The 23,474-nt window shown below is 34.6% G+C and overlaps 1 protein-coding gene across 1 annotated transcript; it reads left to right on the top strand.

Annotated features, from left to right (window-relative positions):
* The first annotated feature begins 22,226 nt into the window (after positions 1-22,226).
* On the top strand, positions 22,227-23,168 carry LOC123576033 (olfactory receptor 2A12-like). The gene has a single exon (XM_045437086.1). It carries the CDS (start codon positions 22,227-22,229, stop codon positions 23,166-23,168), a length of 942 nt encoding a protein of 313 aa, XP_045293042.1.
* The last annotated feature ends 306 nt before the right edge of the window (positions 23,169-23,474 follow it).

Genomic DNA, 23,474 nt, shown 5'->3' on the forward strand with positions numbered 1-23,474 from the left:
TTAACCCATTCATTCTTTAATAGGATGTTTTACAATCTCCACGTACTTGAGGTCTTTCCAAATTTTTCTCATGGTTGATTTCAAGTTTCATAGCATTGTGATCTAAAAAAAAATGCATGGTATGATCTCGATCTTTTAGTACATGTTGAGGGCTCTTTGTGCCAAGTATGTGATCTATTCTGGAGAACATTCCATATTCATCCTATGCACTGCTTCAGAATGTGATGTTCTGAATATTTCTGGTTAGACCATCTGGTCCACTGTGTCATTCAGAGCCATTGTTTCCTTGTTAATTTTCTGCTTACATGATCTGTTCAGTGTTGTAATTGAAGTATTAAAATCTCCTACAATTATGGTATTATTATCAGTTATTTTACTTATTATACTACCCTTCTTCATCTCTTGCTATTGTCTCTTTTTTAAAAGCTAGGTTGTCTGGCTTTTTGGCTTTCTTTTGGTGTCCATTAGCATTATAGATGGTTATCCATGCCCTTATATTAAATCTGCAGAGGTCTTTAGGTGTAAAATGAATCTCTTGTAGGGAACATATAGGTGGAATTTTTTTTCTTTAATACATTCTGATGTTCTATGACTTTTAATAGGGAAATTTAGTGAATTTACATTCAGAGTGATTATTGAAAAAAAAGATATGAATTTAGTGCCATTGTGTTATCTGTAGATTTAGTGTTTGTGGTGATGTTCTCTGGTCCTTTTTAGTCTTTGCTGATTTCCACCCACAGAGTCTCCATTAGAACTTATTGCAGGGCTGGTTTACTGGTCATGAACTCCTTTAGTTTTTGTTTGTCTGGAAGAGTCTTTGTTTCTCCTTCTATTCTAAATGAAGCCTGGTAGGTTAAAGGATTCTTGGCTGCATATCTTTCCTATTCAACACATTGAATATTTCCTGCCACTCTCTTCTGGCCTGCCATGTTTCATGGGGAAGGTCTGCTACTAATTTATGTGTTTATGCTTGCAGGTTAAGGATCTTTTTCCCTAGCTGTTTTCAGAATTCCCTCTTTATTATTTATTATTCCCTCTTTATACTACCTTTTTATTTTGGAAGTTCCACTATGATATATCATGGTATTGACCTGTTTTTGTTCATTTTGGAGGGAGTTCCCTGCACTTCTTGGACTTGGATGCCTGTTTCCTTCACCAGATTAGGGAAGTTCTCAGCTATAATTTGTTCATATACACCTTCTGCCTCTTTTTCTCACTCTTCTACTTCAGGGACTCCTATGATATAGATATTGTTTTATTTTATGTTATCACTTGGTTCTCTGATTCACCCCTTATCTGTGTAGAGATCTGTTACTAATCTTATTGATCTTCCCTTGTGAGTTGGAGACTTACAGTTATCTTGCTGTTTCTAAGATTTTTTTCTTTACTCTATATTTTACAAATTTAACTACAATATGGCATGTTGCCTGCTTTTGTTGATTTTAATGGGATATCTCTGTGCCTTTTAGAACGGGATGTCTGTTTCCTTCCCAAGACTAGGAACATTTTCTGTTATTATTTCTTCAAATAAAATTTCTGTCCATTTTATCTCTTCTTCTGGGACTCCTATAATATGAATGTTTTTACATTTGGTAGAATCACAGTTCATTAAATATATTCTCATGTTGCATACTTCTTTTTTATTCAGTTTTATTACCTTCCATTATTTTAACTTCTAGGTCACTAATTTATTTCTCTGCTTCTTCCAGCCTGGTGTCAATTGCATCAAGCCCATTTCCAATCTTGTTCATTGGACCCTTCATCTCTGATTCATTCTTTTTGAACTCTTTTATCTCTGTGGTAAGGGTCTGACTGATGTCGTCTATTCATTTATTGAGCCCAGTGAGTATCCTTATGCTTGTTAGTTTCAGTTCTCCATCAGAGAACTTATACTTATGTACTTATATCTGTTTCACATAGATCTTATACTTATGTACTTATATCTTTTACTTTCATTTTGGATATATTCCTCTGTATTCACATTTTATCTAAGTCCCTGCCTTTTTTGTGTTAGAAAAACTAGTTATATCCCCTGCTGCTGAATGCAATGACCTTCTAAAGAAGAGGTAAAGCAGTGCCCAGGGCCTGGTGCTTCAGGAGGTGTCTCTGTCATGTGCTGCATGTGTTCTCTTGTTATGTTTTGGCTGCTCTATCTTTCATGTCAGTCATCTGCAGAGGCTCTTTTTGTCTGATTTGCGCAGGTTTTGTCTCTTGCTTAAATGTATGAGTTTTAACTAGGTGTGACATGGTCTGCTTGTGAAAATGAGACCTTTCACCACCTCCACCAGATTTGAAGCCCTGGAGAAACGTCTTGTGTGGATACTTGGTGTGGGCAGAGATTTCTGCTGCTTTCTGGGACAGAGGCCTACCCTAATGGAACTGATGCTAGTGTGACTGAGAAGGGCAGTTCCACCAGAGTAGGGGTGTAGGGCTTTATGTGTGCAAGTTAGGCAACGATTGTCAGTGCTATACTCCTTCTTTCAGGTGGCTTTGTGTTAATGCTGAAGGCAAGGGGAGAGAAGTGGTTCTAGTCAGCTATATTGTTCCTGGAAAGGTGACTTCCCAAAAACTGACTCCCAGGGACCCACTCTGAGAAGTGCGAATAATCTCCTCACTGTGTGCCCCAGTTACTCTTATAATCTGTGTTTCCACATTGTGTGCCCCCAGGGTGTTTGCCTGCCTTCTCTCCAGGAGAAACCCTGCACCCTCTAGGCTCCATTTCAGTCAAGCCCTTTGACTTACAAGACCCTAAGCCCTGCTGGTTGCAAAAACTCTGGGAAATCAGCCCCTCTTTTTTTCCCAGCCAATAAGTTCAGGGAAATGTTCTCAATGTGCATTCCCCTGTGTGCTCCTCTCTCTCTTGCCCTTCTCCCCTATTATAGCTTCCTCCCCTCCACATTGCCTGGGATCCCATTCTCTGCTAAAACACCTCTCCACACTTTCTACCATCTTTGATGTGGGTTTTTCCCTCACTTTATTTGTGGAGTTTGTTCTGTCAGTATTCTGGTTGATTTTTGAGGTATTTAGGATGATTTGATAGTCATCTAGTTGGTTTTGTATGCTGAGGTGAGTCTAGGGTCCTCCTATCTTTCTGCCATATTCCTGTCTCTCTATTCTGAAAATATTTAATTTAATATGTAGGCCACTAACTACATTAATGGGGATTGGAGAAAAATAAATTACCATAAGACACTTTGTTATGAGACTATGTGAAATGTAAAATATATTTTCTTCTTTTACCATTATATATTTTTCATTACTCATAGAAATTTGAGTAAATGTAAGAGTTCAAGATGAATAGTCTAATTTTTTTAATATTGATAATTGAAAAAGAAGTTGATAGAGAAAAATAGGTTAAAGATGAGAAACATAATTGGTAACTTTTTTTTATTGTTGGAAGTAAAATATAAAGTTGATAACATATTCTAAAAAATTCCTTCTCCCTCTCCCTTTATTTTTTCATTATAGACATCTTTTGGTTAATAATAATATTTAATTACAACTTTCATGTAAATAATGAATTATTACATAATCATAGATCTATGCATGCATAGAAAAAATGGTTTTTCCCATACTTTGAGATGTAACACAAAAATTGAAAAGGAGATATTTGAAAAGTGCTGCTAATGGGGACCATATGCTTATTACAGGCAGTTTACATTAGCATCATGTTGATGCATTTAGAGAATATTTTATTCAAATTTTGTGATATTTAAAAAGATAATATCAATAAAGAAGAATTACTTGATAAAGACAAAGGAAATTAGTGTAACAATGAGAAATTCAAATGAAGCTGAAGGAAATTTAGCATTGGTTTAAAAGAAAATGATTTTCATTTCTGTGACTAAACATTACTTTCTGAGACTCAGAAGGTTACTTCAATTTAAGTTGATATAATTAAATAGGGGGAAAAACATGTTGACTCTAAGGAGGTATATAGCAATGTGTTAAATTTGTACTTGGGACATCCTGTGGTGGACACATGAAAAGGTACTCAACATCACTAGCCATCAGAGAAGTGCAAATCAAAACTACAATGAGATATCACCTCACATGTGTTGAATTGGTTATCATCAAGAAAATAGTAACATTTATTGGAAGGGATGTGAGAAAAGGGATTCCTTGTACAATGTTGGTGGGAATGCAAATTGTTTTATCTACAATGCAAACAGTATAGAGGTTCCTTGAAATATTAAAAATGAAACTACCATATTATTTACCATAATTTCACTTCTGTGTATATATCCAAAGGAAATGAAAACAGCATATCAGAAAATATCTCCACTCTCATGTTTATTGCAACAACATATTCACATAGCCATGATATAGAAACAACCTAAAGTGTCCATCAATGAATGAATGGATTAATAAATATAAACATGTATTATGTATTTATATATTTTTATATATCATCAACTATGAGAAAGAATGAAAGTCTACCATTTGAGAAAATATGGATGAACTAAGTGAGATAAATCAGACAAAGAAAGACAAATATTGGATAATACCACTTATATGTGGAAACTATAAGGCTGAACTTGTACAAACAGAGAATAGAATGGTGGTTACCAGAGGCTGGGGGAGTGGGGGAATTGGGAAGATGATGTTAAAGGTTATAAACTTGCAACCAGGAGATGAATGTGTTCTGAAAACATAATGGACAACATACTAACAGTCAAGAATACTGTAATATGTCCCTTAAAGTTGCTAAGAAAAAAAATGTATTTTACTTAAACCCACAATAGACGTAAGCCCAGATATATCACACACACACACACACACACAATTCAAGCCTTCTCTCTTTGTAACCTACAAAGGAAGAATTTAGTGATCTTATAAATTGTTTAATTTATTTATCTAGTCCCCTTATCTCAAATGGTGTTTCATGACTCAGCCTCATGCTTCATCTTATGAAAATGCAGTTTTTCTTTGTGAGTGCGAGACTGTGTTGAGCCAAAATAAAGAAACTTCTTTATCTACTGTGATCTCATTAAAATATCTGGGAAACCTATGTTGTGATTATTTCAGCAGAAAGTTTCTCATAATTAATCCTTAGGGTAACTTGGCCATTTATATTCTTGTCTATGGCTTCCAATTGCTTAAAATAACTATGTCCACATATTAACAACTGATCCAAATGTATTTTTGGTATAGATACAAAAATGTGTAAAATGAAAATAGAAGTAAATTAGTCACTTATTTATCCAAATAAGTTGGAACTTAAACTACAGTCAGATTTCTTCCCTAAAAGTTTCTCAACAGGGTCTGTAAATTAAATTTAATAAATTAAACCAATATACTTTAAGTTTCTTATATTAGCCTGGAACAGTAATAAAGAGTGTGGATCACTAAAAAAATAGATAAAGTTTATGATATCAGTAAACAGATAAACAGTACACAGAGCATATGAAGGAGGGATATTTTTAAGGCTTCTGTATAAAAAGTTATATAATATGGCTATCCTAAAATAATTTAACTGATGCTATTCGAAAATAATTCTATTGAATATCTTGTAAACTTTGAACAATAACAGAAACAAAACACAATAGTTCATTACATATATGTTGGTTCTAGTTTCATTTGATCATTACTAAAATTTGACTGCAAATCATGAAAGAAAGCTTCCTTGAAGCAATAGGAACATTATTTTGTAACTAAGAATACCCTTTTGTTTCAACATTGATAAAACGAGGCCCAAATGTTTACATATGTTGGGTTAATATTTCAACTCAAACTATCTAAGTCTTGTAGAGCTGTTGCCCCTTCATACTATTGTCTAAGAATGTTTAGCTAGAATTATTTCAATTATTTCAAATCCCTCCTAACATCATAGTCTCCTGCAGGGATGTTTCAGAACAGAACAGAACATGTAAAAGAAGATGGATAGTTCAGATAAAATATAGTAAGAAAAGAGGAAAGAGTTGAAGGATATAGACTGGAAGGATTGTGAGACAGAGAGAAGCACCATGGAGACAAAAAAGCTGATGATCCTGGCCCCCAGAGCTAGTGTTTTGCATACATACCAGTTCATGATGAGCAGATTATATCTGTGAGTAACAAATAGTTACATAGCGATCTAACGTCATCACTGCAAGGAGAAAGTTGTCAGTTGTCTCCATGAGTACAGTAATATAGGCCTGGGCAAGGCAGAATTTGTAAGGTATGACTTTTCTGCTTTCAAAAAAGATGAAAAAATGCCTTGGAGACCATAAATGTATTAAAAAAACATGTTAAAAAGTCAGATCATAGATGACAAAATTCTTAGAAAGAGGAATGAAGAACTACTAAAGTTATGATGACTGTTCTAAAAATATTAGGCAAGGAGGACAAAGAGAAGAGGAAATTGAGAAAGATATCAACCAGGAATATTTACAAAATCCAACAAGTAATGGCTCACTTAACATTGGCGGAATTCTTATGTTCCATTTCATCTATTAAAATTCCCCTCCTGCCTTTTTTTAAGAGAGAGAGAACATCAAAGGGGGAAGGGCAGAAGTGGAGAAAGAATTCCAAGCAGGCTTCACGCTATCAGTGTAGAGGCTGACACGGGGCTCAAACTCACAAAATGTGAGATCATGACCTGAGTCGAAATCAAGAGTTGAATGCTTAACCAACCGAACCACCCAGGCACCCCTGGAATTTACCTCTTTAAAGAATGAGAAGGAGAAAATAAAAATAGTTTATTGACAATTTCAAGTTTAAATAGATTGTCTTTCACATCAAGTGCAATGCCAATGACAAATGTGTGTTAAATAGGAATAACAAGTATTTGTGAAATTGTATTGGGCAAATATTTTATTAAAAAATAAGATCCAAAATACACAAACTGGAAGTTAGTAAAAGAAAAAAAATGCACCTTAAAAGTTGCTATCAAGAGAGTATAAAATACCACCTATAGAATGGGAGAAAACATTTGCAAATAATATGTCTGATAATGTTTTAATATTTAGAATATATAATGAGCATCTACAACTAAACTTAATAATAAGCACAGAACATCAACAAACATTTCTCCAAAGAAGCAAGTGACCAATAAATATACCTGACAGCATTAGTCATTAGGAAAATATTGATCAAAACTACAGTTAGATAACACTTTACATCTACTACAATGATCATAATAAAAATAAATAGTAGCAGTTTTTGGCAAAGATTGAAAAATTCTATAACTTGTGCATTGCTAGTGGGCATGTAAAATGGTGCAGAAAAACAGTGTGAAATTTAATGATGTAAAGTGGTGCAGAAAAAGTTAGGAAAATCTTTAAAAAGCTACATATGAATTACCAGATAATCCAGCAATACCACTCTTAGGTACATGTGGAAAAGAAATAAGAACAAGAACTCTCAAAGATAATTGTAGGTAATTGTTTATAGAAGGATAGTCACAGTAGTCAAAACCTGAAAACAACCTAATTGTGTATCAAAAGATAAATAAATAAACAAAATGCAGAATATAAAAACAATAAAGTGTTATTCATTCATAAAAAAGAATGGAGTTTTGAAACATGCTACAATCAGTATTTAATTTGAAAGCATTGTGTTAAGTAAAATAAGGCAAACATGAAAGGACAAATGTGTATAATTCCTTTTACATGAACTATCTACAATAGTCAAATTCACAGAAATATGACATAAATTTGTGATTAGGAGGGGATAAATAAGGAAACAGAATTATTGCTTAATGTGTATAGACTTGGGGTGATGAAAAATTTTGGAAAGAAGTAATAGTGATGTTTGCATAATACTGTAAATGTAATCAATGCCACTGAAATGAACACTTAAATTGGTCAAAATGATTAATTTTGCATATTAATAAAACAATAGGAAAATAATACAACTACAAATTAAACTCTGAATTACCTATGTTTGAAAAATACACCAGCAACTTTTTAATGTAAAACTGGGAATTTCATCTACTTCTACAAATTTCTCATATATATAATACAACACTTCCCTTTATTTGACTAATCAAACATTATTTTTAATTTTTTTAAAAAAGAACTATTGGGGCGCCTGGGTGGCGCAGTCGGTTAAGCGTCCGACTTCAGCCAGGTCACGATCTCGCGGTCCGTGAGTTCGAGCCCCGCGTCAGGCTCTGGGCTGATGGCTCAGAGCCTGGAGCCTGTTTCCGATTCTGTGTCTCCCTCTCTCTCTGCCCCTCCCCCGTTCATGCTCTGTCTCTCTCTGTCCCAAAAATAAATAAACGTTGAAAAAAAAATTTAAAAAAAAAAAAAAAAAAAAAAAAAAGAACTATTGGTTCAGGGGTGCCTGGGTGGCTCACTTGGTTGAGTGATCCACTCTGGATCTTGGCTCACGTCTTGATCTTAGGGTCATGAGTTCAAGCCCCGACAACGGGCTCAGCATTGGGCTCCAAGCCTGCTTGAAACAAAAAACAGAGCTTGCCAGGGGCCAACATGGTGGAGAAGTAAGGGTATCTTCCCGTGTTTCTCAAACAAAGAAGAGCTAAAGCCAAAGGACTTTGAACCCCAGAGTCTGGGAGGAAAAGAGACTGTACCTACCAGGAAGAAAATGGGAAAACTGGAGAAAAGATAGGTGTGTGATTGTGAACTGGGGGAGATAAAAAAGGTCGAGTGGGCACGGAGGGGAGGGACCCCCTTCAGCTGAGAGACAAAGGGAAGAGAAAGAGCAGCTAGGGAAGTGTGGGGCCCTATCTGCACAGGAGAAAGACCTTGGACTGGGACTGAGAGGGATCCTATCTCTAACTGTGGGGCTTTCTTAGGACTGGGGCTGGCTCCCTGTTTGTGCACCTGGGGGGAGGGGAGCCAACCCTAGGTGCGGTCATAGGTCAGGGGTGCAGTCCACAGTAGGAGAAAGCAGTACCTTCCCTAAAGGGCTGTGAGATAGTACAAAGTCTGAGTCCGCCATCCCCAGGCTCAGTGGGTGGGCTGAGGGTACAGTCCACAGTAGGAGAAAGTGGCCCCCTCCCTGAAGTGCTGTGGGAAAATACAAAGCCTGCCTATGTCTTCTTGTGTCCACCACCCAGGGCTCAATGGTGAGGTTGGTGACGCATTCCACACTAGTAGAAGGCAGTCCTCCCTGAAGTACAGTGACACCGACAAAGCCAGCCAAGACCACATATCAGGCTGCACTGAGAGGTACTTCCACAATGCCAGAGTGCAGAGCTGGACTTTGAACCCTCGCCAAGCACAGGATCAGGGGAGTTGGCAGAGTGAGAAGGACTGCCTTGTCTGCGCCCAGGGCACAGTGAGGACAACTCAAATGGAGTCCACTGGGTCTGGCTCTGTGAAGGGACTGGGGGATCGCCATCCCCCCCCCCACCACCAAGGCAGGCCCTCAGGCATCAGTCGTGGGGCTCATAGTGGAGGTGGGTCCAAACTACAACAACAAAAAAACACCTTCGCACCAAGGAACTGTGTATTTACTGGAGTTGGACAGACCCTGCAAACAGCTCCCCCAGACCATCACTGCAGCACTACCTGAATTAACTGTAGGTAAATTCTGGATACATGGATATATTCTCCCCCTCCCCATTTCTCCTCCTTATCTCTTCCCTCCTATAGGCTGGTTATTCAGGTTATTGGTTTGTCTAAACAGACATATTTAATGCATTTAATGTTATACACCACCTTCTTTACATTCCTTTCTCTCTCTCTGGAATAATCAAGCCATATAGTTTCCTGTCTGGGTAACTTTATTTTCATTTCTTTTTCCCCATCTCCTTCTTTATTTTCCTTTCTCTCTCTCTAGATTAAGCCTTTTAGTCTCTCTGCATAGTCAATGTTTATTTTTCTCTTTTTCCCCACCCCTGTCATTTCTCTCTTTGTATGTGCTCTTCCAACAGCATTGCCTCCACCCTGTTCTTTACTTGTAGTTGGTGTTTTTGGGTTTTTTGTTTTTAGTTTCTAGTTTTTTTGTCTTTGTTTATTTGTTTTTTTAAACCTCTACATCCCTATTTAATAACCCAAATGATAAAAAGGCAATGACTACAATTTACTCATATTCTAACTATATACATTTATCATTAATAATTTTTGTAAAAATATTTTGATCAATGCAACTAATAAATAGATATTTTTAAACACTTAAATGTATTTAATTGATAACAGATTAAAATGTCAATTTTGTAACTGATTTTTGCTTTCAGAAAACCTTACTTGCATTAGACATTTGAGATGCTTTCCAGTTTACACAGATTATTTAATGGAGTCAAATATACAGAATCAAAATTTTTACTCCTATAATCTTTAAATTTTATTGTGTTTAGTAACTATTATGTGAAGAGGAATTTTATAAATTAAAAATGAGTAAATATCCAAAGGAAACAAAATAAGTAGGGTATTAACCTTTTAAAAGATTTCTTTTTCTAGAACAATTTTTTAAATTAACTAAATATTCATTGACGATGTTTTGGAATGACTATACACATGATTGTGGGTGTGTTATTAATAAGCTAAAATGTTTGAAAGCACACTTCTATATTGAAATTCACATTAGAATCGGTCTCATTGTACATAATTAAAATAAATTGGAACAGTGAAAAAGGAGAAAAACACCAATTCAAATTTTATGGTAATTAAATATTGTTTCCCTTAAAGGGAAAAAATTGACAATAACATATGATTTTGGTAGGACAAAAAAAAATTAAAGGATATCCTCAAACTAAAAATAATATGGTAAATTTAAAATTTTGAATCATAAAGTAAATATAGGATCGAGAAACATTAAAAATTGGCATTTACTATAGAAAGCCAATATGTAAATTGTATTAAAATGTGATTAGATTAAGCTCACCTGGTATATACATCAACCTGAATTAAAAAGAAATTTCAAGGAGTGCCTGGGTGGCTCATTCAGTTAAGTATCTGACACTCAACATTGGCTCAGATCAAGATCTCATGGTCGTGGGATAGTCTCATGTCAGTCAGGCTCTGTGCTGAGCATGGAGCCTACTTGGAATTCTCTCCCTTTCTCTCTCCTCCCCTCTCTCTCTCTTCTCTACCCTTCCTCCTCTTCACCCCTTACAATAAACATTTTCTAAAGAAAATTTAGTGAAAGTTTTACTTCTTTCTTGCTGATTTGGATGTCTTTTATTTCTTTTTTTTTAAATTTTTTTAATTTTTTTTTTAATGTTTATTCATTCTTGAGACAGAGGGAGACACAGCATGAACGGGGGAGGGGCAGAGAGAGAGGGAAACACAGAATTAGAAGCAGGCTCTGGGCTCTGAGCCATCAGCCCAGAGCCTGATGCGGGGCTCGAACTCGCGGACCGCGAGATCGTGACCTGACCCGAAGTCGGATGCCCAACCAACTGAGCCACCCAGGCGCCCCTGTCTTTTATTTCTTTATGTTGTCTGATTATTGTGGCTGGGACTTCCAGTACTGTGCTAAATAATAGTGGTGAGGATGGACATCCCTGTCTTTTTCCTGACCTTAGAGGAAAAGCTCTCAGTGTTCCCCATTGAGGATGATATTAGCTGTGGGGTTCTCATAGATGGTCTTTATTGTATTGGGGTATGCTTCCTCTAAACCTACTTTGCTGAGGGTTTTTATCATGAATGGATGTACTGTGTCAAATGCTTTTTCTGCATCTATTGAAAGGATCATAAGTTCTTATCCTTTCTTTTATTAATGTGGTGTATTCATATGTGGAATTTAAGAATCAAAACAAAGGGAAAAAGAGAGAGAGAAAGGCAAACCAAGAAGCCCACTCTTAACTATAGAGAACAAACTGATGGCTACCACAGGAGAGGTAAGTGGGGGTATGGGTTAAATAGAGGATTAAGGAGTGCACTTGCTGTAATGAGCCCTGGGTATTGTATAGAATTGTTGAATCACTGTAAGATATATCTGAAAGTAATATTACACTGTATGTTAACTAATTGGACTTTAAATTAAAGACTTTAAAGTAATAATAATAATAAAATATAATTGTACTCATTTTCTAAAAAATACAAAAATGAAACGAATCAAAATCTAATTATATATATATATATATATATATATATATATATATATATATGTAGGTGCACCTATGTCAGGGAACTTTTAAAATAATAATAAGAAAAGAAGATATCCTAAAACAAGCAGCTGACAAATTAGAAATCAAGAGAGAGTGAAAAAAAAATTTCTAGCACAAAACACAAAGAAGTTAAGTTGATACTGTAGAATAAATAATAAATTTCCACTGAAGATAGAAATATCCATGAATTTATATAAAAACTGAGATAATATCATGATTTTCAAAATAGATTTTGGGAATATAGGAAGTACTGGAAAATAACAAAGGAATACTAAAATAAATTGACATACTCCCATGCATTTTTATCAACATAAATAAAATTGAACACTATATGAATATAATTTTAATATTAGTATCAAACATGCGTAATTAAATTATGGAAATATACCCAATGTGCTGAACGAGTGTATGTTAATTGAATAAATACAAAGAAGGAATCTATTCTTTGATTTGGAATCAATATTGCAAATTTTAAATTAATTCTAAAATATGTTAGTATATGCATTTTAATTTCTATCAATTACCAGCATGACTTTTAATTCTGAAACCGATAAATGTAAATTAAATGCAATCTTACAGAATAACAGGCAATGCCATAAAATATGTAGCCATGATAATATGTTATTACAATACATCAACTTAGATCAAATATTTAAATATATTTGAGAACATTTATATATTTTATTTCATTTACATTGAAATTTAAAAAAATAAAAATTTCAACTCAACACAAAATGACATTCCAGTGGAGCATATTTTGGTATTTGTCACTGCTTTAATTTAAATATTTTCATATTGGATTCTCCCATTTATTATAATATAGTGGCCTTTTTTGCCTCTTGTTGCAGTCTTTGTCTTAAAGTCTAGTTTTCTGATACTAGTATTACTACTGTGGCTTTCTTTTGGCATTCATTGTCAAAATATGATTTTGATCATATTTTATCACACTATAATTAATGTTTCTCCATCCACTCAGTTTCAATCTGCAGATGCCTTTCGGTCCAAAATGAGGCTCTTGTAGGGAGCAAATAGATCGGTCTTTTTGGTGTGTGTGTGTGTGTGTGTGTGTGTGTGTGTTTGCATGTGTTTTTAATCCATTCTGGCAACCTATATTTTTTGATTGGAGCATTTAGTCCGTTTACATTCAAATTAATTACTGATATCTAGGGACATTTTATTACTTGCTTTGTCATTCTTTCTGGAGATTTTTCTGATCCTTTCATATATTTGTCATTTTTCTTCTCTACTTACCACTCAAAAAGTTTCCATTAATCTTTTCTGCAGGGCTGGTTTAGTGATCACAAACTCCTTTGGTTTTGGTTTGTCTGGGAAACTACTTCTCATTATTTTCTGAATGATAGCCTTGCTGGATAGTTCATTCTTGGCTGCAGACTTTTCCCATTCAATACATTGAATATATCATGCCACTACCTTATGTCTTGCCAAGTGTCTGTTGAGAAATTTCCAGTTAGTCTTCTGTTTTTTTCCTTGCAAGTTAAGGACTCCTTTTGTCTTCCTTATTTACAATTTTTTTTCTTTATCCCTATATTTTGCAAAATTAATTACAATATGTCTTGGTGTTGGCTTGTTTTTTTTTTTTTTTTTTTGTTATTGTTGTTGTTTTGTTTTTGATGGGCGTTCCCTGTGCCTCCTGGATGTGGATATTTGTTTCCTTCCTCAGATTAAGGAAGCCTTCAACTATTATTTCCTAACATAAATTTTCTGTCCATTTTTCTCTCTTCTTCTTCATATGGGACTCCTATAATATGAATATTATCACATTTTATAGAGTCACTGAGTTCCTCAAGTGTATTCTCATGTTGTGTTTTTTTCTCTTTTTTGTTCAACTTCATTATTTTTCATTATTTTTCCCTTTATGTCACCAACGAATTCTTCTGCTTCTTCCAGCCTACTATTCATTTCATCAGTGGTATTTCTAATATCGTTTATTGCATTTTTTCCTCTGTTTTTTAAACTCTTTTATCTGTGTGATAAGGGTCTTACTAATGTCTTCTTTTCTCAAGCTCAGTGAATAACCTTTTGATTTAATTTTTGCTTTAAATTTTCCATCAGGCATGTTACTTATATCTGTGTTGCTCAAATAGCTGTTTGTTGCCTTACCTTGTTCTTTTGTTTGGGATAAATTTTTGCATCTTGGTATTTTGTCTAGGTCTCTGACTTCTACTCTGTTAAGAAAGCCTGTTATGTATCTTGCTCCTTAGATGTGGCCTCTTGTTTCCCTTTAGTTGTGGAGGTTGTTCTGTCAGTGTTCAGGTTGATTTATGGGGTATTTAGAATGATTTGATAGTTATCTAGTTGTGTTTGTGGGTCAATACTAGCCTAGGATCCTCTTATCCCGCCTTCACCTTCCTCCCATACCTAGGAAATTCTCCTTAGGTTAGTCAATGGTTGATGGACAGCAGGTAGTAGTAAGCTATATTGTGGTCCAGAAGTCTGTTCTTCAAACTCACACTATCCATAAGGAAAAATTCCAATAGCCAAAGTGCAAGCTCCAACTTCAGCTGTAAAAAGTGCATCCACAGTGCATCACCAAGTCTGCTTGGCAACACCAGGTGGAAGGCAGCGCTCTCACTGTCACTTTGCAGCTGAGCAAATTGAGTCTTCAGGTGAAGACCAATAAATAGATCAATCAATCAACCAATCAATCATATGCTCAAGATATGGAAGGGAGAGATTCAAGTCCTCAAGGATTTTAATGTCTTTGATTAAAGATTTAAATGTAGATTTTAATCTGTAAAAACCTAGAAGAATACACAGAGAAAATGTCGATAACATTGGTCTTGCCCAATTACATTATGAATATAATGCCCAAAGCACAGGCAACAAAAGTACAACAAAATAAATGTGACCACAACAAAATATGCTGTTTCTGCCTAGCAAAAGAAATAATCTATAGATGAATAGTAACCTACAGAATGGAGACAATATTTGTTAAGAGGTTAATAGCTTAAATATATAAGAAACAGAAAACTCATTAGCAAATAACAACACAATTATAAAATAAGCCAAGATCTGAATAGATATATTTCCAGGAAGAAATTCTAGTGGACTAGTATAGAAAGTTGTGCAACATCATTAGTCATAAAGGAAATGCAAATCAAAGTGACAATGAGACCACTATAAGATCTTTTAAAATAGCTTTAATCAAATGGAAAAGACATAAAAAGTGTTGATGTGGAGAATAATATAAATTTGTGAAGTCAATATGGAAAACTTTATGGAGCTTTCTCATAGTATTAAAAATATAACTACCATATGATCCATAAATTCCACTTCTGAATATATATCCAAAGGAAATGAAATTACTATCGCAAAAAGATATTTATAGCAATATATTCGTTGCAGAATCATTCAGAATACCGAGCTTTGAAAATAACCTAAATGACCATCAATGGTTATATAGATGTCAGATGTACATAAGTATGTGTGAGTGTGTGTGTGTGCGTGTGTGCGTGCATGCATGTGCATATGTATGGCTAAATAACAGCCATATATATATTAATACTCATATATATTTTATGCATTCATAATACTCATATATTTAAATACTAATATATGATATTTACATATAAATATAATTTAGCTATGAAAAATGACAGAATCCTTTCACTTGTTACAACATGGATAAACCTGGGAGACATTATGTTAAGGGAAATAAGTGAGAAAGGAAAGAAAAATACTGTATGATATTACTTTTATGTGAAATCTAAGAGTTAAAATGATAGAAATAAAAAAAATAGAATAGCAGTTGCCAGAGACTGGGGGAGAGAAGTGGAGAACTTCTGAGGAAAAGCTATTTGTAAGATGAATAAATTCTGAGAATCTAATATACAACCATGGTTATTAAATTAATGTTATATAATTGAAAGCTGAAAATAATATAAATCTTAGAGTTTTCCACTACTAATAAATAGATCAATCAATCAATCAATCAATCTTTGTGAGGTGATGAATGTGTTAACTTGATTGTGGTTTTCTGGGTATAATACTCTTTAGAGAATTGGCAGTATTTTTTTCTTTCATCACTTTGAATATATCATCAAACGTCCTTCTAGACTGCAAGGTTTCTGATTATTTATTTATTTATTTATTTGCTCAGTCTTATGGGTGGGGGTTCCTCTGTACGTAACAATTTGATTTTCTCTTTCAAATTATGTTTTTCTTTAATTCTTGACATTTTGATTTCTCTTGGTTTAGGTCTGTCTTTATTCTTATGTCATTTCTCTGGAACTTCCTGGATATGGATATGTATTTCCTTCACAAATTTGAAAGTTTGTGACCATTATTTCTTTAATTAAGCTTTGTGTTATCTTCTGTCTCTCTTTCCCCCTGTCACTCCCATAATAAATGATATGGGTCAATTTTCCAGTATCTGGTAAGTCCCTTATGATGTCTTCGAACTCTTTACTGTTCTTTTTTCTTTTTCTTTTTTGTTCCTCTGGGTGATTTCTAGTGACTTATCCTTCAGTTCACTGATTCTTTCTTATATTTTATCTAGTCTTTCATTGAACCCCTTTATTGAATTTTTGAGTTCAGTTATTCCTTTCCAGTTAGGTGATCCTTGTTGGGTATTTTTAAAACTATTTTCTATCTTCCTTTTGAAGTACTCCCTTTTGGTAATGTATTTCTGTCCTTATCTTGGTTGCCAGATCCATGACTGTTGTTTAAATTATGTGTTGGGCATATTACTTATCTCAACTTAATCAGTGTGAGTTTCTGGAGATGTATCTTATTCTTCTCTTAGGATTATATTTCTGTTTCTTCATTTTCATTGTCTTTGTACTGGCTTCTAAACATTAGATAAAGCAGCCACATTTTCTAAATTTGACATGCATAACTTGTATAGGAAATTAATCTCAACAAACACCCCAGTAAGAGATTATGCATGGCTTTGAAACCTATGTACTTGTCCTAAATGCTGTCTTTGTTCTTAGTGGTTCCCGGATGTTGGACCAAATCCCAGCAATGCCACAAAGGGAGAGAAATTATCTGCATGCCTAATCAGAATCCTGCAGGATTATAAATTGCCTGTCCCTTTAGCTCCCAGATTGAGATAATTGGAATATTGACTTTTGGGCAGCATCTGGGAAAATCTGAATATTAATATAAAGTCTATCCCCTTCCAAGGTGAAATTAAATGCTGTGTTTTTGCCTGCTTGCTCTGTGCTGATTTAGGGGGAATATCCACTGGGCATTCTTGTGTACCCATTTGAAGTATAATCATCATTCTCTGTGATTCTGGATACTCATTAATTATGATTCCCATTAATGCCCAGAGATATATGATAAAGAAGCCAGCCTCCTGGTTTTCAGCCATAAAAGTTGAGCTGCTAGACGTGTGAACAAATTTCACCTAAGGAGAAGCTGGAGACTTGTTTGTTTGTTTTTGTTTTTAATGTTTTTATTCTTTTTTGAGACACACAGAGGGACAGAACACTAGCAGGGTGAGGGCAGAGAGAGAGGGAGACACAGAATTTGAAGCAGGCTCCAGGCTCTGAGCTGTCAGCACAGAGCCAGACGCAGGGCTCAAACCCAGAAACCTCGAGATCATGACATGAGCTGAAGTCAGACGCTTAACTGACTGAGCCACCCAGGCACCCCAAGACTTGCTTTTATTACTGCAGTGAGCTGGGATAAGAAGTGGGTGCACACACACACACACACACACACACAGGCTTCTGAAAGACTATTAGTTAATTTACCTGTCAGCTTCCAGATGAAAGCTAATTAGAAACCAGATCTTTACGTAGCAATGAGAACAAATTGTGGAATCCTACAATCTGTTCCCAATGTATTTGTGTATTAAATTATCACATTGCATACCTAAAAATTACACATCATGTTATACAACTTAAAACTTTATAATTTTTATTTGTTAATCATACCTCAATAAACCTGGAGATAAAATAAATTTTAAAGAACTTCAAATATAAAAAATGAATAAGAGCCATTTCTCTTTAAGAGCTCTGAGATCTAATTCACTAAATTTGAGGGTTGGAATCATTTTACACTGTGGGAGCTACTTTCCCAGATATCAACCAATACTTCTTGGTATTTAAAATCTGAATAGGGGTGCCTGGGTGGCTCAGGCAGTTAAGTGTCTAATCCTTGATTTAGACTCAGGTCATGAAATCACAGTTTGTGACTTCAAGCCCTGCATCAGACTCTGTGCTGACAGTGGAGAGCCTGCTTGAGATTCTCTCTCCTTCTCTTTCTTTTCTTACCCTGCTCACACTTACTGTCTCTCAAAAATAAATAAACATAAAATAAAATAAAGTAAACTAATAAAATAAAATAATTAAATTAAGTTAAACTAAACTAAATTAAATTAAATTAAATACAACAAAATAAATTCTGTATAAGTCCCCTACCTCATTGTACCAGTTAATGTATGTTATCGATATAATGAGATAGATATCATGGTATATATCTTTTAAAGTTATAAAAGACTGTGGAATTCATTTTGTACTCTCTCTGTCTCCTTCTTATTTAGACCACTCACTTGAAAAGTCAGCTGCCATGCTGTGACCAGTCCTATTGACATACCCACATGCCTAGGAACTGAGACCAATAAGCAACACCAGCAAGGAACAAAGTACAGTAATCAATCATTCAGATTAATTTTGTAGTAGATCCTCCACCACAAGTCAAGCCTTCAGATGAACACTGACCTGCCTAACCTGTTTATTGAAACCTCAGGACCTGTTGATTGGAACCTTGATCCAATAGCACTCAAGCAAACTGCTTCCAGCTTCCTAATCTGCAGAAATGTGTGCACTTGTATGTTTTGTGTTTTGTGCTAAGGTTTGGAATAATCTGTTATACAGTAATATATGCTGAATGCATAAAAATAAAATAGATCACCAAAAATAAGAGTACAAATAATGAGTGTAAGATGGCAAAACTAAGTAAATATTGAATTAGTTTCAAAATAAATTACATATAAAATGACTTAAACAACGTTTATAAAGATGGATATGTTTAAATAAGCTTTAGATGCAGGGGAGAGAAGAAAACACATAAATGTAGAAAATAACTTGAACAGTATTACATCAGTAGGAATAAATTCTTTTGCATTTATTGTAATCATTCTAACTATAGACATTTTAACTGGATTTTCAGTTTATTTCCAGTTTGTCTACAAAGACTATTTTTTTGGATGGCTCTGGTGATTTTTAAAATATAGATTATATCCTACCATGTAAACTTACATAAGCAAGTTGAATTTGGAGCAGAAAGAATTAGCCCTTTTAGTCAGTGTTCCAAGTTTCTAGGCTTTCACAATATAGCCAATCTGCTAACAAAAGTAGAGTTTCGATCATCTATCTCATGTTTATCTCCTCGTATCAAATGATTTACAAGCTCTACTGATAAACTTGTGATAAACAGATGCTATGATTATGTATAAACAGATGGCATAATTCTCCATATGATAACCAAGGAGACTTGCATTTTGTAAGTCCTCTATATGAATTTTTTTTTCTTTGATGTAGTTTCTCTTCACTCAGGTATTTCAAATGTAGGAAGGTTGGGGTGCCTGGGTAGTTCAGTCAGTTAAGCACCCAACTCTGGATTTCAAAGTCATGATTTCAAGGTCATGATCTCAAGGTTCCTCAGTTCAAGCCCTGCATTGGGCTGTCTGCTGTCAGCACAGAGTCTGCTTTGGATACTCTGTCCTCCTCTCTCTCTCTCTGCCCCTCCCCTGCTCATGCTCTCTGTCTCTCAAAAAAATAAACAAAAAAATGGGGAAGGTTTATGTAATTTTCAACCATGTATACTAGATACCAACAGGTTTTTTTTTTTTTTTTGCAGTTGAGTTTTCTAAAATTTGTCCAGGACTATGTCTATCACTTTTCTTGTAAACACCTGTGAGGCCTATTATTTAGTCAGGATGCAAAATGCAAAACTCAAATTTATGAAGTCATAGATGAATAGTCAGTTTCATGAACAAAGCCTGTAAAATATTTACCTTTCTTTTATGTGTTTGAGGTCAATACGCTAAAGACAAAAGAATGGAATTCAAAAGTCACATATACACTCTTATTGTGATTATAAAATTAGCTTTTACTCATTTTGGAAGCACCTAATTGTGTTTCATTTCCCTTTTCCTCTCCATCCCCTTTATTCAGCATGGCTGCATAAAAGCTAACAAGGACCCGAGGGATGGGGACTTGATTGTTTTTAACGTCTGAAAATACAGAGATGTATTACCTGTCCTTAACTATGTATGAAACAGATACAAAATATGCATACTTATATACATATCATCTTATTTCAGTCCTCTATTCTGCGGAAGATGAGGAAACAGTCAACATGGGTAGTTCAAATATGAGTCAGGGAGATAGATCCCGGGTATCACCAACTCCAGTGAGACCGAGGGCAGACTCCTTTCATCAACGAAATTTCTGCAGAGACAGGAAGAATCAACACATCAAGACATTTATTAATAATAACTATGAGTGAATCTTAATAAGAAACAGATTTTCATTTGTTTCTTGTCCCTTCTCTCTGAAGACTCAAGTTGTCACCATCCCTGCCTTTTATCAACAGCCAAGAAAAACTACAATCTCCAAATGGTAACTAGACAAGTCATTTTAAATTTTCTATTTTTCATAAGGGTGAGATTTATTTAAGTTATAGTATTAGTATTATTTATAAGTTTTTCCTGAGAAGAGACTCTTGCACATGTTCCTGGATTAAAATTATATGATATTGCCATTTCTAGAAATGTTACTACCTGTATTTGTGACTGAATTATGGCACAAAGGAAAACAGTGATTACATAATTATTGTGCTGTGGTTTTCAATGTTAAATTGAATTCCTGATAATCAAAACAGCTTTAGATTAAAGAGTATAAATCAGAGCCATCCTCTCTTGCTTTGAGCCCTAGTATCAACAATAACTAATTTCAGATAATTTTCAAATACTACAATCTTTGTAGCACAGTTTTCCATTGCAGAATAGAAATAAAAATAAAAACCACATCATATTATTATTTGTGAAAATTAAATTAATCCAAATAAGGAATTTTATAAGTGAAAGAAAATAAATTTACAATAACTGTATATTTACTATTATATCATGAGTATGATTCTCATTTTATTGTGGATAAAATAGTTGCAAAGTACTTCAGTTTTTCTGTTGTTATTATTTATCATGTTATAACTTTTCCATAAATAACGTCATGCCATTTGGAAGAGCCAAAGAGGTATACAGTGGATATAGAGTGTGTTTTGGAATTACAAAATGGTTTAAATTTATACATATTGAGAGGTGAATACAATGGGTATATTTAAAAAAAATATTTTTATATATGATTTAAAAGAGACTGGGTAGTGCATTACTTCAAGGCAAAAGATTTTCTTTCTGCCAGAGATGGTTCTTTAACAGTGTAACTGGTGAAAATTAAAATAATTTGGATAATTCATTTATTTCTCATGCCAAAGGCATATAATTTTGTTTCATTGTGTTGAAGTTTGAATTACGAGTAAGTCTATACTAATATGTGCCTTTATTTTTCTCTAAACCTTGAAGCCTACGTAACATATTCTTGTAATGAAAAGTTGTGTACAGCCAAGTGAGCCTCTCATCTCTGCATTGGAAACGTGAACAGTGACCAGCATGTGGGGATTACAATCAAGTTATCTAAATTCTATATCCATCTTTGCTACATTAATGAGTTTAACAAACTCACTAAAGTCCTCTGACTTCATGTAAGATATCTTAAAATGGTTGTTTCACATTTTGACAACCATCTCAGAAAATTATGAAAGGTCCTGTTATAAGCTTCCATATTCCAAATAGTCAATGTTAAGATAAAGAATCAGCACTTCTTAAAAACTTGGTCTGTACATGTAATACATGTAAGCCATGTCTGTACAGGAGCAACCAAAAATTTATCCATAATTTGTATGTGTGTGTTTGTATCTGTGTGCACATGTTTATGTTTTTGTGTTAATGATTTTTTTGGAGTTAGAATGGAAACATGTTTTATTATAACATATGAAATAATTTTTCAAACTTACTTTATCAATGCATGAATGTAAGGAAGTTTTCGAAACCAGGATAATTTAGTCCTTAAGTTATTAAATACACACCCTGCAATAGTATATTGATAATGTTAAAGTATCCGTGTGTCTTTGTTTTTTCACCATAATTGTTTGTTCTCAAAGGATATTTCTTCTGCTCACATCATCACTCAACATGGCTCAGAAAAATTTCAGCACCATCACCGAGTTGGTTCTTGTTGGGTTTTCAAATCACCCACAAGCTGAGATTCCCCTCTTCTTCCTCTTCTCTGTGGTCTACCTGGTCAATCTCTTTGGAAACATAGCTCTTATCATTTTAGTGGCAATTGATTCCTGTCTCCAGACACCCATGTATTTTTTCCTCTGCCACTTGGCCTTTCTGAACATATTTTACACCACAACTGTGGTCCCCAAGATGCTCTTCAACCTCCTTGCCTCTAAGAAAGTTATCTCTTATGAATTCTGTCTTGCCCAGACCTATATCTCCCTGTTGATGGGAGCAGCTGAATGCATTATTTTGGCAATCATGGCTCTGGACCGTTATGTGGCCATTTGTGACCCTCTGCGATACCTGCTTATTATGAACTGGTCTATGTGTGTGCAGCTCATTCTGGGAGCATGGACCATCAGTTTCTTTGCTTCAGTGGTGCCCCTCTACTTCACCATACTTCCCTTATGTGGCCCTTATATTGTTGACCATATTTTTTGTGAAGTACCTGTTCTTCTTCATATGTTCTGTGCTGATACATCTCTGCAGGAGACAATGATGGTTATAGGTGCATCTGGTACCGTCTTGCTCCCCTTCTTCCTTATTACTCTCTCTTACCTACGCATACTGGTTGCTGTGATGAGGATGCACTCAACAGAGGGAAGGAAAAAGGCTTTCTCTACCTGCAGCTCCCATCTCACTGTGGTTACCGTTTATTATGGGACAGGTATATTCATGTACATGAGACCTAAATCTCTATATTCAGCTGAGGGTGATAAATTGATTTCCCTTTTCTATGCTGTCATCAATCCTGCTTTGAACCCACTAATCTATAGTCTGAGGAACAAGGAAGTGAATGGGGCTTTGAAGATAGTCTTAGAAAGATGGCCAGTGTCTCAAGGCAAATGATACTTTCTTGAGATTCCAGTAAACAGAATTTTTATATATTGATATACTTGTTAAAAACTGACATTAAAAACTTAATTACAATTTTGTGTGACTCTATGTTACAATTATTGAAAATATTCATTTCTGACAGTCACAATTGTGACCCTCTTTTTCATGACTGTTAATGGATTTTACTTGTATTAAATATTGCTATATAATGATACATTATTTTACAACATGCAAGTCTAACTTGTGAGAAAAGTGAAATTAAAATTTCAAGGCAGCTTTTGAGATTCTACATTTTCATATGGCCTCTATATTTTAAAA

This window comes from Leopardus geoffroyi, chromosome A1, assembly GCF_018350155.1.
Source record: "Leopardus geoffroyi isolate Oge1 chromosome A1, O.geoffroyi_Oge1_pat1.0, whole genome shotgun sequence".
NCBI classification, from domain to species: Eukaryota; Metazoa; Chordata; class Mammalia; order Carnivora; family Felidae; genus Leopardus; species Leopardus geoffroyi.

Bases quoted from the DNA above. Each gene is read 5' to 3' on its own strand.
- LOC123576033 (XM_045437086.1), top strand. From the start codon at position 22,227: ATGGCTCAGAAAAATTTCAGCACCATCACCGAGTTGGTTCTTGTTGGG.